The sequence below is a fragment of the Oncorhynchus mykiss genome, chromosome 12 (genome assembly GCF_013265735.2).
Source record: "Oncorhynchus mykiss isolate Arlee chromosome 12, USDA_OmykA_1.1, whole genome shotgun sequence".
NCBI classification, from domain to species: Eukaryota; Metazoa; Chordata; class Actinopteri; order Salmoniformes; family Salmonidae; genus Oncorhynchus; species Oncorhynchus mykiss.
Genome location: NC_048576.1, coordinates 77269980 through 77289727, shown reverse-complemented (window position 1 = coordinate 77289727; position 19748 = coordinate 77269980). Strand labels below are relative to the sequence as shown.

Here is a 19748-nt window from a genome sequence, read left to right as displayed (position 1 = left end):
CTTTTCTGCTGTCTATCACTGCATCAAGCTATCCGTGATCAAGCTATCTGCATTATACCGTATTGTCAGTGTAGTGGCGCATATAAATTGGAACATGGATTTGAGAGGGATAGCCTGACCTCAGTTCTATATCGACGTCACTCACGTAACTGTGGCGTGCCTGCAGGCAAATAACATGGAGTCGAGTGTGTGGTCTCTGCAAGCGGGTTCATGGAAAAAATGTAGCACCGATGTGACAAAAATATAGCAACACACTCTACATGCATTCATGGACCGAGGATATTCGTAGCTTTGTTCCATATAAAGCATGGAGAACGGTGCGTAAACAACTCCTTTCCTCAGACCACAAGCCAGGCCGTTTTCCGTGAGTACTTAATAACGGGCGTTATAACATTATAAACATTTTTGCACATATTTATATAATGCTTGCTACATCCATCCACAATGCCCTTGCAGGTAGATATCATTTTTTCCCATCTTGATGTGTTAGCTACTTACATTTGCGTTAATTTTTTAGCTAACAAGCGAGACAGGGCCTGAATAAAAGTATACTTTTGTACGTGGCCATTTGGGAAATCTGTTATATCCTCACAATATCACCAGACATTGTGAAAATGGGTCAGACCTTCCCAAAATTGCAGTGGGCTGAACCTGTGACGCCACTGCGCTATGCTTGTTACTATCTCTTGCGTTTACGATTTGTCGAATTCATCAAGGTCTTGGTGTGATATTGTGGCTCACTGACAATGCAGCATTTGAAGCAGAAAGTCAAGTGGCCAACCCAGACCCCCAAATGAGTGGCATGATTTTCCAATGACTTTAAATTGGTTGTTTTGTGTGCATCGGAACACATTTTCTGGAGTGCTGCTTATCTCTCTGTTATGACAGAATTACGGAAGTGTACCCCTTTGTGTGTGTGTTGTTTGTGTATATAAAAACAGTGGAAGAGAACACCACACACAATGTAGACTGTAGTGGTCAGCAGTGGAACACCATACTGTGCTCTGGGGACCATGGAGCTAGAGGGGGATTCTCTTTCCCCCAGGGATTCCTTCACCTCAGTGAGCAGCTATGGGCCACCACCCTCATTCTCAGCACAGGACACCGTAACCCACAACTTCCTAAATCAGACCTTACAGGTAAAGAGAATCCTATCATGGTTGACCACCACATGCTGAATTTGCTGAAACATAGGCTTTTACATAAGTGAAAATCACAGACTTCAGAATCAATGTCAGTTGCATTCAGAATGCTGTCTCTTGCTGTGAGATTGTGTCAATATCATCAACAGGTTTCAGACGAGCTCATCTTCAGTGGGAGCCCATGGTCCAGTGGTGGCAATGGGGACTTTGAGAGGACCGGAGGCCCCCTATCCCAGGTGGAATCAGGGAGGAGTGCACAGAGGAGCATCAGGCCCTCAGCCTTTCCCTCCTCCCTGACCTGGGACTCTGACTCTGAGAAAGAGACACTAGACGGTAGCTATCACACTTGTTTATTACTGAGCCTTGTATGAACACAATATGAATCATACTATTTCATTTTTAAGTGTGTTCCGTCTATGTCAGTAGTGCAGTTATGGGCTTTCCTAAATGTGATGCTATCAGTTAAACTTGTTGCTATCACCCTCAGCTATATTTGTTGTCACTTCCAGAATGTTTGAATGTTCCTCCGTCTGCTTGTAGTCAGAACTGTCTCTCTTACTAGGAATGACTACTGTAAATCTTTGCCTGTGAATTTACCTGTGGGTGGCCGACATGTGAAGTGATGTTCCTGTTGTTGTCTGTTTTGTGGGTTGCGCTGTCTGTCAGAGGAGGAGCTACAGCATTTTTCTAACCCTCACGGTCTGGCCGCTCACAGCCCAGGATCCCTCTCCTCTGGACACAGGTGAGATGGAGGAATAGAAGGGCAACCAGCAGGAAGATAGTTATGTGTGATAGGACACGACACCACAAGGCAGACAGACAGTAAGCAGAGCGGTCAAATAAAGTGACAATCGGACACACTAACAGGTTAGGTGGACACATGGTCAGATAGACAGATAGGGACTCATTGCTCTTTCTGACCCACTCATACAACTGTCTTCCTCTGTATAATTTTGTCCAGACCTGACAGTGAGGATGACCAAGCACCTGAACAACTGCCGCACTTACCCACTGAGACAAACCTACTCAGCCCCGTGGAGGAGCGGGACCAAGACAAGCCTAACACACACAGAGAGGAGCCAAAGAAGGCCCAATCCAGTTCCAAAGAATGTAAGCATGATGGGGAGCAAGGGAAAACACTAAATAAAACAGTTTATTTTCTAAATAACTTATTTTCTAATATCCTTTTGTCTCTTGACCATCCATAGTGGTAGATGACAGTGTCTGGGATATATCGGAGAAAGCTGAAGTGTTTCAGTCCAAAGTCACATCAAAGGAGGGGCGCAAAATTGAGGAAGAGGGAGAGGAAGAGGACCTGACAGGGAAGGACAAGGAGCCTGAGCGGGATGTGTACACCTTTCCTGGGGACTCAGACACAGAGAGCCCCCCACCAGCACCCTGGGCGCACTGCACCTTCATCCAGCGTCGGAAGAAGAAGAGGGCCCTGCTCAGGCCCTTCTCTGGCCAGGGCTCCTGGGAACGCACATCAACAGGAGCTGGGATGAAGGCAAGGGGTGCTTCCTCAAGAGCAAAGAGCTTGGTGCCAGTGAAGGTGAGTGGAGGGGCCTATGACTTTAAGGAGGACTTGGAAAAGGCAACAGAGGATCTGGAGAAGGTAGAAGAGGAAAAGGGTGGTGAAGAAGAAGGAGGAGAGGGAGAGCTTAGTGAAGAGATTTTCACCTGTGTGGAATGTAGCATTTACTTCAAGAAGCAGGTCTACCTGCAGGATCACATGCAAGAGCACAGTCAGAGCAGGCCGGGGGCTGGCAGGAGGGAGCGCGGAGTGAAGGGCGCGCGATTTCGGTGCGTGGAGTGTGGATGGAACCTGTCAAACAGGCTGGCTCTGGCGGACCACAACAGACGACACCAGGAGTCTCGTCAGAAGATCCTGAAGGAGATTGGGAAGCTGAGTGACAGTGGGAAAGGAGAGACTACGCAAGGTGAACCGAGCAAGGTGACCAAACCTGCAAGCCCAGTCCTAGAACCATTTGTAGCTCTAGTCACGACTCCAGCTCCAGCTCCATTCACAGAGCCAGATCCAGTTCCAGTCCGGGCCCCAGTCAAAGCTCGAGCCAAAACTCCAGTCAAAGCAAAGGTCAAAGGCCCAGCCAATCGTCGCTATCTCTGCCTCAAGTGTGACTTCAGTACACGCACCTCACAGGCATTGGCCAACCACGCCAAGACCCACAACAGAAAACCTACTGGTCTGCAGCGAGCCTCTCCACGCTTTCAGCCAAAGCTCACTTCTATGGAGCCGCCTGTGTCACCTGGATCTGCCTCTGGCCTGACCTCCATCTCTCTCACTTGTGATCAGTGTGCCTTCCAGGCCTCCAGTCAAACTTCCCTGAAGGAGCACCAACACGTGGCTCACCCCGCGCAGACCTCCATCTGTGGGGAAGGGCCTGAAGAGATGAACCGTCCAGGGTCCAGAATTGATGCTTCCTCTCCACCATGTTCTGATACGCTTTCTAAGCCTGTCTCTCCACCAGAGGGCCAAAGCCAATCAAAAGCCAGTAAGTCTTCTTCCTCTAGTTGGATCTCTGCTATGGAGGACAGTGACACACTGCCCCAACCATCAAACACTGCTACAGCTCCCCAGCGTAGAGAGTTAGCTTTTAAGACCATCGGGAACAAGAGGGCAAATCGGAGAGGGAAGGTGGGGACAGAACTCCTCTGGCCAAATCCCAGACTGGACAGTGGGTCACCTGAGACCGATGATGCACAAAGCCAGGGCCAGAGCCCTGACCTGGCAACCGATATGAACCAAAAAGAGACTGAATCACTTGTTGGATCCAAACCGCTCACCAGGGCTCGATCCCTCCGAGGTGAGACTAAGCTGCAGAACCTATCCCCTCAAGCCTTCTCGAATACAGATGAAAGGAGCCAATACCTTAGACTTTCTTTAGAGTCTCACCTATTGCACTGCTCTCATGCTAATTCTAAAACAAACCTTTCACCATTAATGGTCTGATATACTAGAGCAGTGGTTCCCAACTCCAGTCCTTGTGTACCCCCAACAGTACACTTTTTTTGTTGTAGCCCCGAACAAAAAACACCTTATAAGGGCCTGATGATTAGTTGACATATTGAATCAAGTGTGCTTGTCTGGGGCTCCAATACTGTTTGGGGTACTTGTGGACTGGAGTTGGGAACCACTGCACTAGAGAATGGCCACACTATATGTATATGCATAAGCAAAAATATTCTACTGTCCAGAATATTTTGGACTCCTGAGGCTACTCTGAATTCCAATTCAATATTTCTCTTTTTATTTTCATCTTGGACATGCACAATTAGGTAACCTGTGACATTTGTCCTTCTATATTGAAATTATATTCACCTAGAATGCATAACTTGTGCTTCATGCATGTGTACTTTTGGACAGTGTTATCAAATAACATCACAAGCCTGCAGATCAGTCACTGGGTTGGCCGTAACTGAAAATGCCCAGCAGTCCCTGCCTGGCCCATAACTGAACCTGGGTTGCCCGTTGCTTCCCCTCCATGCCCTGTGGAGGTGCCTGCCCCGGCCATGCAGCTGAAACTAATTTTCTTAGCCAGCCTGCGGGGGGCAGCAGAGGGCCTGGGGCTGACTGAGGGCCAGCAGGCCCAGCTAAGACACACGCTGTCCCTTGTCCTCAATGATCCCAACCGCTTTGACCCCCAAACTCTCCTCTCTTACCTTGGCCGTTGGGAGGGAGGCAAGGCGATGGGTGAGTGACAGGCTGAGTTGTGAAGTAGCCACCTGGCATGCAGTGATGCATGGCTCCCCTCACCAAATACAATTTAGTCAGCCTTATCTTCCTTGCGTTCTCCCCTAATCAATATAAAGGCTCAGTTGCTAGGTGAGTAGATGTCTGTTTCTAATTTCACCCCATTGCATCTTACCACTGTGTTCTTCATGTTGCGTCTGTTTGAATGGCCTCTGTAGTGTTTGTTCCATCGCTGTCCTGAAGGGTCTCTGTATATGATGCCTATTCTTGATGTGCCACTATAGCACGTAGTAAATTGATGTGATATAAAGTTATCTCATCCGCTGTTGAAGATTGATTGAGGTAGTTACTGACACAGCAAAAACCCAGCGGCACATTGGCTCTCCAGGACTGGGATTGAACACTTCTCTATTATAATACTGTGTACTAAATGGCTGTCTCAGCTCAGCCTCATACTATATCCCTTTCCTTCCTGGGCTAGATGACTCCTCTCTAAAACAACAGAGCCTCACAGCCTCATGCTCTACAGAAAGGAAGCCCATGAAGGAAGAGGAAGTGGACGGGGAGCCAAAGGTTGCTTTTGAAAAGAAGAGTAACAAGGTTTTTTCTGATGAAAATGACGATGATGATGACAACGATGATGAGGACAACGATGATCATGAGGAAGAAGAGGAAGAGGAGAATATCCGGCGTTTCCTAGCGGAGGGCATATCAGATGAGGATTATGAGGAGATTGATGAGGAGACGGGGACCCTGAAGAGCGTGGAGAGGAAATGCCCCTACTGCCCTGATCGCTTCCACAACGGCATCGGGCTGGCCAATCACGTCAGGGGCCACCTCAACCGAGTTGGCGTCAGCTACAATGTGCGCCACTTCATATCCCCCGAGGAGGTCAATGCCATTGAGAAGAAGTTCTCCTACCAGAAGAAGAAGAAAAAGGGTATCTGGAATCTTTGTTATTACATTGTTAGGACCTTGTCTGGTGTATGATGTGGTATATTTGTGATAAACTATAATGTAACAAAGGAACAAAGTAAAGTATCAGTCAGGGTAGAGGATGTGTACAACTTCCAAGTCAGTCTGTAAACTGCTAACGTTTTATGTGCCCTTCTCTCTCTCCAGTTGCCAACTTTGACCCGGATACGTTCAGTGTGATGCGCTGTGAGTTCTGCAATGCTGGCTTTGACACCCGGGCTGGCCTGTCCAGCCACGCCAGGGCGCACCTGCGGGACTTTGGGATTACTAACTGGGAGGTGACTGTCTCGCCCATCCATATCCTCCGGGAACTCTTCTCCAGCCGCCCAGACCTGGTTCTCCCCACAGCCCCCCCACGCAGCCCAGCCTCAGACGAGGAGGAGGAAGACCTGGAGACGGAGGAGGAAGAACCAGGGGGAGGGGAGGGGAGTGAAGAGGCAACAGGTGCTACAGTCTCCATCCTACTGCCATCGTCGCCTTCTCAGCCTTGGGAGAAAGACCACAGCGTTGGTGAGCCTGAAGGTGTGTGTGTACCTGGTGTGTGTACTGTAGGATGCCTTTTTGAGCTGGCGTTGTGGTTTATGAAAACAACACACTGTGGTCGGACTGTGTTATAGGTTGTTGGTAGATTACATGATGGTTGATCAGCGTGAATAAGACTTCCAAAGAAATGTCTCAGTGCTGAATGTGGTAACTCAATGGTAACTACAGTGGCAATGCAATGCACAAGGGATATTGAATGATGAAAACGATTCTGTGCAATAGTTTTGCAACTATTTTGTATTATAGAACTACTCTCCTGATGTGGGACTTTGCCTGTTGGTGTTGTAACATCAGTCCCTAGTTGTGAGACTTGTGTGATGTAGCAGATTTCAAGTCTATGATGAACTGCAGTATTTGGGACAAAGTGTTACTGTAAATCAAGCATATTAGAGAGAGAGACTCAGATGCCCATGGTTGATGTGGTGCTCAGTGCGTTTGTCCCAGCCTCTGCTCGATTGGTCACGCCTTAGTTTAGCGGTGCATGTGTATGGGGGCAAAATGGCTGCTTCCACCTCCCTGCAGACACAAACAATAGCGGAAAAACTGTCTGGCTTTAGCTGCTGGGAGTCCGATGCACCACAGCTACTGACCGGTGAGTACCACGCACCGTAACGCCCGTGCCCTTTAAACATTAATCGGCTTCATTGTTGCACGTCGCGTCGTAGCCCGTATTGTTTGCTGTACGTCAAAATAGTCTCTAGACAGATTAGCCGTCAAAAAAATCGAATCATATGAGACCATTTAAAATCACTGTCGCGCACCAAAGGTGAGATAGACAAAGTCAAGGCATTGGCTAGAAATGTGTCATTCTTGTCATTGTTCGAGTTGCTTGTATCACTGTAGCTACGCGCGCAGGAATGTGTTTTGCGACATTTGATGCGGACTGTCATTTTCTGTGTGATATATTTTGTGCGTCTCGGATGACGTTCAATATTTCCAATACTGCAGGATTTCTAAAATTACCTACAGTTCCCAAATCCTCGCCATTTTACTTTCCTTTGATTTCTTGAATGTTGTCGCTCTGGTGTCATTATTTATGAATGCATTGCCTCATGCTTATAATACAGGAATAACGGACTACAAATCTGTAATCGTATCAAAACTTATTTAGATTTTAAAATACGTTTAAGTGTCACTTTATTAAGTGTCAGGTTACTTGATGTTACTGTAGGCCTACTACTGCTATATAATGAAAACTAAAGTCCGGATTTTGTAACTTTGTTACTTTTAATAGTTTTATCAAACCATGGTATCATTTTGCTGCAGTGATCACATTTTTGATGCTGCAAATAAAGCGAGAAAAATCAAAGGTGTCATTTGCTCTGCGAGCACCATGAGACGAGATCAACTGACAAGCGCAGAGCCGCCCACCAGACAAAAAGCATTGTCTACTCACGTCGCTTATGATTTACCGTTTTGTCGCAGAAAATGGTAGTTTTGTCCCAGAAATACACAATCGCAATGAAAGGCATGTGTCTGTTACGAAATGTACAACAGCAGGAAAACGAACAGTGTTTTGCCATTACCATAGGTCTACACACTTAAAGAAGTAATTTATTAGACAGACTACTTCTGAAGCGCCAATAGAGCGCTGCAAATTGCAGTTATTTGAATGAATATCGTATTATTATTATTATTATTATTAGCTACTCCATTGTAAAGATTTGATGTATTTTTTTGTTATTCATACAGAAACATAATTCATTGTATTATTTAAAAACTATTTAATTTGCTGATTCGGTTATTACAGCCACACCCATTGCTGACAGGTGTATAAAACCGAGCACACAGCCATGCAATCCCCCTACAAACATTAGCATTAGAATGGCCTTACTGAAGAGCGCAGTGACTTTCAATGTGGCACCGTCATAGGATGCCACCTTTCCAACAAGTCAGTTCGTCAAATTTCTGCCCTGCTAGAGTTGCCCCGGTCAACTGTAACTGCTGTTATTGTGAAGTGGAAACGTCTAGGAGCAACAACAGCTCAGCCGCGAAGTGGTAGGCCACACAAGCCTAAGATCACAATGTATAATGTCAATCATTGGCTGGAGTGGTGTAAAGCTCGCCGCCATTGGACTCGGGAGCAGTGGAAACGCGTTCTCTGGAGTGATGAATCACGCTTCACCATCTGGCAGTCCGACGAACCAATCTGGGTTTGGCGGATGCCAGGAGAAAGCTACCTGCCCCAGTGCATAGTGCCAACTGTACAGTTTGGTGGAGGAGGAATAATGGGCTGGGGCTGTTTTTCATGGTTCGTGCTAGGCCCCTTAGTTCCAGTAAAGGTAAATCTTAACGCTACACCATACAATAACATTCTAGACGATTCTGTGCTTCCAACTTTGTGGCAACAGTTTGGGTAAGGCCCTTCCTGTTTCAGCATGACAATTTCACCTTTATTTACTCCCATGCACAAAGCGAGGTCCATACAGAAATGGTTTGTCGAGATCGGTGTCGGAAGAACTTGACTGGCCTGCACAGAGCCCTGACCTCAACTCCATCGAGTGTAACCGATGTGAAATTGGCTAGCTAGTTAGCTGGGTGCGCGCTAATAGCGTTTCAATCGGTGATGTCACTCGCTCTGAAACCTTGAAGTAGTTGTTCCTCTTGCTCTGCAAGGGCCGCAGCTTTTGTGGAACGATGGGTAACGATGCTTCGTGGGTGCCAGTTGTTGATGTGTGCAGAGGGTCCCTGGTTCGAGCCTAGGTAGGGGCGAGGAGAGGGACGGAAGCTAGTGTCGGAAGCAGGTGTCCACATACTTTTGGTCATGTTGTGTATTTTCATGCATTACCAGTTACCAAAATGAATACTTACGTAATTTTCCTGGTGACATTAGGCTCCGTGTTTAATTCACATCCTCCCAGGTTAATGACTCTTTAATGAATGACTCATTCATTTGGTTGTGTAATGTGTTTCAGGCGGGGAGGAGGAAGAGCAGATGCCAGCACTGGACAGCTTGACCTCCAGCCCAGGGAGGAAGGGTCTGTTTTCCCTGGACCCAGAGAGCCCCTCCCCGAGGGATGAAGCTGACATCAAAGGTGAGACTGAACAACATGGGGCAAGATGAGATGAGACATAAAGGTCCCCTGGGATCTGGAGGCTTTGTTAGGTGGCAGATAGATGTGGCTGAGGTTACCACAGCCCCTAGCTAAGAATTCTCAACTCCACGATATGTACATCACGTCACAATGGAGTTGAGTGATGATTCGTTTTGTCGGAGTGTACCTACATCGAGTCGATATCAGACAATAAAAATTGCCATTCTTTAATGCGTACCTTGTACCTATGTTTGTCCTTTGTAAAGGCAATCTTTTATTTGGGTGCTGAATTCCGTAGTTTATGATTAAAACTTAATTCTATATCCTTATTCGGACAGGATTAATTTTATTGGGGGAGGTCGGGCAATGTAATTATGTGCACGAACACAAAACACAATTTCTGTCATTTTAGTCCCGTCCGAATTTGCCATGCCAGTCAGTTTTACCTGGCAGGAGAGTAACAATTCCAGCCAGAATAACCTAATGTTTTTTGGCAAACTCCAAGTTCCTCTGATAATGCGTAACGACTGTGCATAACGACGTCCCTGTGTTTTTCGAGACATTACAAGAGTTTGACAGGTGCGACATTACACGAGTTTGACAGGTGCGACATTACACGAGTTTGACAGGTGCGACATTACACGAGTTTGACAGGTGCTGCACACAGTTTGATCAAGGAAACAAGAACTGATTTGATAAATTGATGCTTAAACAAAGTGCTACGCATATATTTTATATGAATGGCTTAAATTGATTTCACAGTGAATACTTTTGTTTATAGGCTACGTTTTGTGCCAATGAATTGAAAGTTGAACATCACCAAATGTGTCAGTTTAATTAAATGTGCAATAAAAAAATATTGTACCTAGGCTTATTTAATTCAACTGTGGCTGTTGATGTAGGCAATAGATTGCAATCAGGGCTTCCCCGATTCCCCACTGAGCTAAACTTTTTTGGAATTGACAAGTTCACTTTCTCATCCATAATTGCAAGAGTGCAAGAGCACTGTTCAACAGCTCACATCAGCAGGATGGGAGGCCTTGTCATTAGGACAGTATACCGTCAATCCCTAACATAATGATTATGATCACACTTCTGCAATTTAAACGTTTTGGGGACACCTTCACATTTGGCCGCCAAGCATGAGTTATCGGTGTAGCCTTTATTGTCTAGACATGATGTTGACATATCTTCACGCTTAGAATAAAACCCTCCAGGCTTCCGTCATAAGAGTCAATTAAATGAAAACACATGAAGAATTAAAGGCGTCAGTTTGTAGAAACTTATACCGTGCAAATTGTCCTCTGGAATAATTCAAATGCCGGTGTATTAATTACATAACCAGCGTCTCTGCTAATACTAGTCCCGTCTGAATAGGGCTATAATGTGACCTTTGTCAAATTGTGCTGCATAATTCACTGGTTTCCAATGGAGTATGAAGTTAGTGACTTCAAACATGCACTGCCACTGGATACTTAAAACATATATAATTTTAATGAACACTTACTGTGTACCTGTGCTTGTCCAGATTGTCATACAGCTGTCGGAGGGAGTTGTATCCGTAGTTTTTGGTGACAATTGCATTCTATGCATCTCCTGCCAAAACAAAAATAATCGTCCTTTAATGACGGGGCTGTTCCTTCTTCATTAGCAAACAACGATGTAGGTCACTTAAAATGCTGTTTGTATCAAAAACTACGGATTGCAGCAAACGCATTGCCACTCAACTCCATTGTATCATGGAGTTGAGAATTCTCAGCTACACAGCCTCCTGCTCTTTTTGTCACCGTCCGTTAATTGAAGTGCTATAAATGATGTAATAATACATACACCAGTGCTGAACTATGACTGAAAAGAATGTGCAAAGGGACCTTTTTCCATATTCTGTGTATTTTGCTGTGTGCTGGTCAGATGCATCTCTTCCCCTCTCACTGTTGTCCTCTCTATTGTAGTGTCCAACCTGTTAAAGTGTGAGGTGTGCAGTGCCCCCTTCGAGACGAGGCGGGGCCTATCTAGTCACGCCCGTTCCCACCTGCGCCAGCTGGGCATCGGCATGTCGGAGAGTAGCGGGGCACCCATCGACCTCCTCTACCAGATCACCAAGGAGCGTGGTCTGGATGGGCACTTCCCCCCTCCCCTCCCCCGCCCCCCCATCGCCAAGAAGCCCCTTCACGTCCTGCCAGCCCCACGGAAAGAAGAGAGATATCAAGACACCGACATGGACGAGAAACCCATCCCTCTCTCCATCCCCTCCCCTGTGGCCTCCCCTCCCCCCTCACTCATCAGGGCCTGCTCCCCTTCTCCTGTGGTGAGGAAGGCCCCCATCTCCTCCCTGCTGCCTGTGTCCTCCCCCCTGCGCTGTCTGGACCATAAGCCTGGAGGGGTGAAGAGCACCAACTCTAACCTCTCTGCCAAACCCTTCTGGGCTCCACAGGAGACTGATGCCCCACTCAACCTCAGTAAGTGTGTCAGTGCCCTCTCTCTTGTCCTTCAACCCCAACTGATTAATGCGGAGGTTGTAAGGGTGTCTGAAGTAAAACATTTCCTCATACCCCCTTTTCCTCATCTGTGCAGCATTGGAGGTAGACCCCAACAAGGACATAGTGTGCCAGCTGTGTGGCGCCTGGTTCGAGACGCGGAAGGGCCTGTCCAGCCATGCCCGAGCCCACCTGCGTCACTTTGGGGTGGAGTACTCGGAGTCCAAAGGTTCCCCCATAGACCTCCTCAACCAGCTCATTCACACTGATGACTTCAAGCACAGAGCCAGCGCCCTGCAGCCTGAGGGGCCCCAGGGGCTCAGGGGCCTCACAGCCAGCCTCTCCTCCCCCAAACGCTCCCTCCTCACCACCTCCTCCACACCTCTCCTCTACAAGGTCACTACGATGGGGGGCGGATCTGGGTCCAAAGCTACCTCTTCTTCAGCTTCCTCAATGTTTGGCCCGCCCTCCAAACGTCCCAAGTCCTCCAAATTACAGGTCTTCCGTTTGAGTGGCGGGGAACTCACGCCCATCCCCCACAGTGAGTGTCTGTCATATGATGGAAACTAAACTCATTCGCCATTCAATGCAATACAGCATCAGTGACTTGTTGAGGTACAGTTTCTTGAGGTGCTTATTTTAAGTTGATCTTCATCTCTACTCTCCATCTCTCCTGCAGGTGAACCAGTGAAGGAGATCGGCTGTGAGTTCTGTGGGGAGTACTTTGAAAACCGTAAAGGCCTCTCCAGCCACGCGCGTTCCCACCTGCGCCAGATGGGCATCACAGAGTGGACAGTCAACGGTTCCCCGATAGACACCCTGCGAGAGCTGATAACACGTCGAGGTCTACCATGCGCCCTGCCCCTTAAGCCCCTAAAATCTCCCCCTCCATCCCCCGGACCCCCTCGCTCCCCCTTGTCCTCCCCTGCCTCGCCCAGCCTCCTGAGTCGCCTCCCTTTTGCCTTCGCCCACCCACCCAGCCACCAGTCCACAGTGCGTAAGATGGGCTCAGCTCCACCGGCCTCCCCTAGCCTGATAGTCAAGCTGAAGCCTGAGCCTATGCAGCTGGAAGTCACCATGCCAGGAGCAGTGGGGGGAGCAGCGGGATACTCCTCTGAGCCACTTAATTGCAGCTGGAGCAGCTCTGACATTATGCTCCCTCTTAACTTGGGTGAGTCCAAGTTGAAAGACCATCTTGTAATTATTGAGGTAATATCCATACTGAAGTGATGCCTTGTTTTTATTCTCTACTGTCTCTTTTTCTATCTCTCTGTCTCCTCCCCCCTCCCTTTGTTCCTCCCACAGTCACAGCCCATGAAGTAGAGCCCACTCGGGACATCCGCTGTGAGTTCTGTGGGGAGTACTTTGAGAACCGCAAAGGTCTCTCCAGCCACGCCCGTTCCCACCTGCGCCAGATGGGCATCACAGAGTGGACAGTCAACGGTTCCCCCATAGACACCCTGAGAGAACTCATGCACAAGAATGGGGGCACCTCGTCCCCAGCCCCGGGGCTGAAGAAGGAGAACAGCCAGGGGTCCAGCCCCACCTGGGAAGGCCTGGTGGGGGGCCTGGGTTACCAGTCGCCCAAGTTCTCCCGCAAATCCCCCCTCAACCTGCTGCACTCTGGCTCCCGGCTTCATAAGCACGGCCTGGGGGCGGTGGGCCTCTCCTCCACCCCTCCCGCCGGGAAGTTTTTTGCGGTGTCCCTGCTGGGTAAGAGACCCCTGACGGAGGAGGGCCGTCCAGTTGAGAGGTCACCATCCCACCCCCAGTCCTTTTCGCCCCTGCCACATGACCTCTCCATCAAAGGGAAGTCCTCTCCAGACAAGAATGCGGGAGGGCACCTGGGTAAGCCATGACCTTACTAAAGATCCTCAGAAGAGTTGCAGTCATCCTTTAACTTGCTGACTGTCTTTTAGTACAGACTCATTGCATTTAGCAGCGAATGACACATATGTTCTGTTATATACATTTAATTTTATGAAACATGAATCAGTCTCTAACTTAATCTTGGCTCTGACTGACAACACCCCTCCTTTGTCTTCTCTCACCCCCTCCCCAGATGCCAGCTGTGAGCTGTGTGGGTTCTACTTTGAGAACCGCAAGGCGCTGGCTAGCCACGCGCGGGCCCACCTGCGGCAGTTTGGCGTGACAGAGTGGTGTGTGAACGGTTCGCCCATCGAGACGCTGAGTGCCTGGATGCGCAGCCGGCCCCACAAGGTGGTGGAGATGCACCGCAGCTACATGCAGGGCTCCAACCGCTCCACCTCCAAGAAGGTCAGGGAGGAATTGATTTATTTAGTAGTTTAATCTAATGGTGATAGATGATAGTAAAAGGAAAAAGTTATATTTTTCCAATGTCCATCTGAAGGCAGCAATTATTTCTATTGACTTAGAGTGAACCGTGTGACATCGTGCACACAATGCACAATCAATCTGCAATATTGCTAAGTGGTTTTTTATTAGTGCCGACCCCGTCCATTTTGTGAGTTTCGGACCGCTATGAGGTCTGTCGGCACACTGTTAGGGCTGTTTAGACCATTAACATGTCAAGCCATATCATTAAAGGTCAGGTGAATTGTTTACCATAATGCTTTAGCTCTCTCAAGCTAACAACACCTGCCAGGAGATGGGCTTTTAAAGGTTAAAAGATGGAATTGGCCTCAGCCACCACCAGACATTTTGTGATTTAAATGCCTCACTCAGATCTGCTATCATGTATCTCCAACACAAATATTCTCATATCAATATATTTCCCCTGTGGGGGACACAACAGGTTTAGGTATTGACTTAATAGTTGCTATAGTAACCAGAGAACTGGGTGACATAGATCCTTCATCTTCAGATGAATTATGTTCTAGAAAATAGACTTGTCCGTCCCTCCAGATTTAGCATTGTGTATTTGCTTCACTGTTACTCCCTCTGTGATGAGTTGACACACATAAAGACAAGAAGATTACTCTGTCATGTCCTTCTATTAGAGTACATTGAGACAGCTATTTTAATGAGAAGCACTCATCCCTCTTCTTTATGTTGCAGAAAAGCAGCCTGTCTCTCTCCCCATCATCCGACTCTGACCTCCTCCCCCCCATGCCCTCCCAGAAGCATTCCTCCTCCTCCCAGTGGGCGGCTTTGGGGCTGGCCCAGGCCAGACGGGTAGGCCGGGAGCTCACCCTGGCATCACCCCGGGCAGCAGAGGGTGATGCAGGTCTCACTCCCCCCTCCCGACCCAGCCACAGCAGTCACAGTCCCAGCCCCACCCGACTCTCCAACACCCTTCCTCCCCACACACAGGTGGCCCGCAGCGAGCTCAACGTGCGCCTGCCCAGAGGTGAGTGTGACACACAAACACACACAACTATTCGCCATACACACCTACCTGTCCATCTCATGCTCAGCCTGGTGTCTCTCCTCATGTCCAGGCTTTGAGCGACGACCTCTTAAACACCCCTCCCACTCAGAGGGAGGAGAGAGGGACAGTGGCACCCCCAAGCCCCCTCGCACCGGCACCATTCCTGCCCTGGTGCCCAAACCCCCTTCCACCCCCCTGGTCAAAGTGGTGGGAAAGATCTACTCCCTCAGGTGCCGGTGAGTTTCTCTGGGGAACTGCAGTACTGAACCCATCGGTTAATCTCAAAGTATGCCATATTCCCAATATAGTGCACTCCTTTATAGCCCTGGTCAGAAGTTATGCTCTATTTTGGGAATAGGGAGGCACTTGAGATTTGGAAGTTGTGTGAATGAGTGCTTTTAGTCTGTCGGCCCAGGGGCCATAAAAAAACATTCACGATAATTAGAATCTGTTGATTTATTAAAGCAACATTTTTAAAATGATCCATGTACCGTTCCTGTCTACCTCCTGTGGTTGTATGATGACTCTGTGTGAGTACAGTGTGCTCTCTGCCTCTCTCCGCCAGGTTCTGTGAGGTGGAGTTCCAGGGTCCTCTCTCTGTGCAGGAGGACTGGATCCGCCACCTCCAGCAGCACATTCTCAACCTCAACTACAACAAGCCTGCTCCCTCTGTCACGGACCCCCCAGTCCAAGACCACAACCCAACCCCAACCTCAACCCCAGTCCCAGCCACTACCTCCAGCTTCACCACAACTCCTGCCCCCACCTCAACCCTACCCTCCATCCACACCCACACCACAGCTCCTACTGTTCCCCCTCTTTGCAGCCCCTCTCCTCCACCAATGGCTGAGTCTGATCCAATTGTCACTGCCACTCCAATGGCAACAGCCTCAGCAGAGTCCACCCTCACCCCGATCCTGATCCCCACCCTGTCCTTGTAACCCCCAGGTCCATAACAATCCACACATTCTTCTAACCATTTTGTTCTGCCACGTCTTTGCCATGCCTTTTTTCCATCCACTTGTTCCTTCGGCCTCAACACAGGGGACCTGTTGTTGAAGTGTTTTGAAGAGAAGCTTTCCCCCAACGAGCTCTCTCAACCCCCAGCCTCTCCTAGGAAGCTCTGCAGATGGTTACAAAGCCCCATTGCCATGGGAACCCAAGAGTGGGTGATTGCAACTGTCTAGGGCTTCGGGGTCTGCTGTTTCTTCTTTATTTGAGCTGAATGTTCAGTTTGTAACGTGGACAGTTACACTTCCTGCCGCTCAGTGGTTAACCGAGAGGTTAACTTAAACCATATTGAACTTTGACTTATCTCCTTGCTCTAAACAGTGCTTTATAAAGACCTGAGAGGCTCCGCCCATTTATATTTGAAGCACTTAATTAAGAGGAGCACACTCATGGCTCCTGCTTTACTCACCTCAACAACATTTTAAAAGGAGTTTAAATAATGTTTTTGTATTCATGCTTAGTCTATGGTACAGACTTAAAAAGCCCATTTACACATTCTTTTGATAAGGCAATTTTAACGTAGACAATGCCACAGAGCACTTACATAAGTGCCCCATTGATTAGGGCAGTGATGATGAGGAAAAGGCCCCACGTCCCATTCACCTTAGTGTTAGGCTGACAGGTGCAGTCACACAGTAACTCTTAATGTTTTCTGAATGTAGTTAAAGGGATAGTTCACCCAAATTACATATTGGTTTCCTTACCCTGCAAGCAGTCTATGGACAAGGTATCACAGCAGTCCATGCTGTGGTTTAGTTTCATTGGCACCGTTTCCAAATGTTGTGGCACAAATCCCATTTAAGTCATGGGTATAAGATATTAGCATTTTTCAAACATCGTGCCCAAAACATTCGAAAGTGTCTACAATTGATTGTAAAGCACAACAAAGTCACTTATAGATGATTGCTGATATCAGTCCCATGGGAGTTGTGCCACAAATGCTAAAACATTAGCATTTGAAAACAGTGCCAGGGAAACTAAACCAGGATTGCTGTCATACCTTATCTATAGACTGTTTACAGGGTAAGGAAACCAATGTGTCATTTGGGTGAACTATCCCTTTTAATGCACTTATCATTTGAGATGACTGTGCCATATTAAAGTAGACTGGTCATCATGTTATTCCATAGTTTGATGTCCCCAACACTGTTTAGCTAACTGCATTTAAGCTCTTGATGAAACTCCTCTATTCTTTAGATGAAAGGGTCCATAGAAGTATTGACGGTCGCTATTTCAAGTTTCAATGCGGACACACATACAAATGTTGCCATTTCTTTCTTGCCTTGTCAATGAAACCCAAAACCTTGGTTGTTATTTATTATACATTTGAATGTGGTGAACTAGGTTGTTTTTAGGCTCAATTAGAACATTGGAATGTTTGAAATTAGGCCAGTGACACTTTTATCTAAGTGCATAAGCTATGTGTGTTTGTTTGTTTGTGTGTGTGTTTTTTTTGCACAAGAGGTGCATGTGTATGTCTTTCTATGACTTTTAAATGCTAGACAGAGGTCAACAGTAGCTAACACACAGGACCTCTCCGTAGCTAAAATCTAGCTAATCATGGGATCTGGTCTATTTTTCAGTCTGATCAGGACTTGACTGCATCCGCCATTCTCCTAAGGATGTGCCAAAGAGTGTGTTTACTCCCTGGTCTCGCCTCTGTAAGCTGTTTACATGGGACCTGTTCATAGGGACAGCTACGGAGCAACCAAGGCTCCTCATTGGACGAGGGACATGTATCGGTGTACATCTGGATCCAGTGACTCCCAGTATGTGAACCACAGAGTTGACTGACTGTTGCAGTGACATACATAAGCGGCCTTGGCTTCATGGAACTGTTACACTACTGCATTGTTGCACCCAGTACACGGACGCCCACAGAGGTTGCTATCTGTCAGAGCTCTGTGAAGTATTGGTGCCCTTAAATCCAGACGCATTACGTATGGCCTCTGGTGGAACAGCTTCTAAACTGGGGCGACGCTGTCACTCCAGCGTGTCTTCACATTGCTTCAGGTAAGTGTTTATATCGCCTGCAAAGTGACGCAATAACTGAAGAGTCCATACAGAGATGAACTTTTCAAGTTTGTTCAAGCATTAAACTATGTCGAAAACATGACTGTTTGACCCTAACAATCCCCCATACCTTTTGTGGAATATAGATACGTATATATAACTACATGTACTTATGAAACTGTTGATGCTATTAGAGCTATTAACAGTTCTATTAACAGCTAGTTACAAAACAAATGGATCTTGATTCCTTTTATCGTGATTTAGTTTCAACCTTCTATGACATGTCTTTTTATTGCTCTGTGCATTTGTGTATTTGCAGTCCAGGAGGTGAAACCTTGAGTATTTTTTATTTTCTTTGTTAGCTAGTTTCTCCAAGCTGAACATTGGTGCTCATGAGAATGGGATGGTGGGGATGGGGAGTGACTGAAGACAGGAGAAAATGAGTGATTGTTGTGTCCTAAGATCAGAGGACTCTAAATACTTCAGTCTTTAAAGGGGACCACTTTTGCACGTTCCGATTTTTCTCCACCAGTGAGTGTTCACATCGTGATAGGGTTAGCCTCTGGCAGGTTTGTGACTGTGTTACCGTGTAAGATGAGTTTCCGCTGGTGTTACAACTAAGTCCCCTTTAAGATTGCCTGTGTGTACCCCTCAGCTGGTATGACTGGCTGCAGAGGGTTGGTGTGTGTGTGAATGAGTGTGTGAGTGCCTGTGGAGAGCTAAGACCATGATCTGATGATGATAATACAAATATTAAAGAATTGTACTGTACCCAAAGGGTTGAGGTTCATGTGAATCAGCTCGTGAACAAACATTAAATGTGATTTCAAACTCAGCCACTTTTGAATTGAGTCTTGTTAAATGCTTGATCATGTTAATTTAATGTCTGTCCTACAGAAATGCTTCAAAGGGAATGAATGTTGGATAACACTTTACTAACATGTATTGGGCCAGCAGGAGGAGCTAGAAGACAGGTTATGTACTCCATAGTCATCCTGGAGAGGCTCTCTATGTTGAATATCAAGAAGTTGCTTTTACAATACAAGATCAACAAGTATTCTGTCCTGAGAACAGAAAGAACATCCAATTATGAAAAAAAAATATATACGATAGGTCAAGAAATAAAATGCTATCTATGATTTGTGACACATTTATCAGGCTTGACTACCCCAATTTATTATGCTGAGATTCTGCCCAACTGTCATAATCAATCGTGGGGGAAATTATGCGGAATTAACTATTTAAAGACAACAAAACATTAGTGAACTAATTATTGCTTCCTGAAACCCAGGGCGCCACTTCCTAGATTAATTCCTATTAACCTACATTGTGACCCAATGTCTTCAAGTCAATGAGCTAATATAGCTAGCTAATCAATGAGGTGAGTAAATGAGTTACAATAGAATGGCTGTACAATTGTTTTAAGCACTGATATTTGCTTTGACTGCAAATCCATCTTAATCCGACACGTTGAAAGTAGAAACCAAA

General features: G+C 47.0%; 1 protein-coding gene across 3 annotated transcripts; it reads left to right on the top strand.

The window, feature by feature from the left end:
• Positions 1-141: 141 nt before the first annotated feature.
• On the top strand, positions 142-19095 carry si:ch211-194b1.1 (protein Wiz). Of its 3 annotated transcripts, none has more exons than XM_036938546.1 (17): positions 142-317; positions 942-1139; positions 1292-1475; positions 1809-1884; positions 2104-2252; positions 2351-3967; positions 5336-5794; positions 5977-6351; positions 9288-9407; positions 11360-11866; positions 11982-12425; positions 12564-13055; positions 13190-13732; positions 13947-14161; positions 14924-15215; positions 15307-15472; positions 15802-19095. In XM_036938546.1, the coding sequence occupies exons 2-17, from the start codon at positions 1014-1016 to the stop codon at positions 16175-16177; spliced, it is 6141 nt and encodes a 2046-aa protein (XP_036794441.1). In that variant the 5' UTR covers positions 142-317; positions 942-1013; the 3' UTR covers positions 16178-19095. The 3 variants fall into 3 exon arrangements, with proteins under 3 accessions (XP_036794441.1, XP_036794442.1, XP_036794440.1); XM_036938547.1 differs by having other exon boundaries at positions 142-364; positions 5977-6339; XM_036938545.1 differs by having other exon boundaries at positions 142-364.
• The last annotated feature ends 653 nt before the right edge of the window (positions 19096-19748 follow it).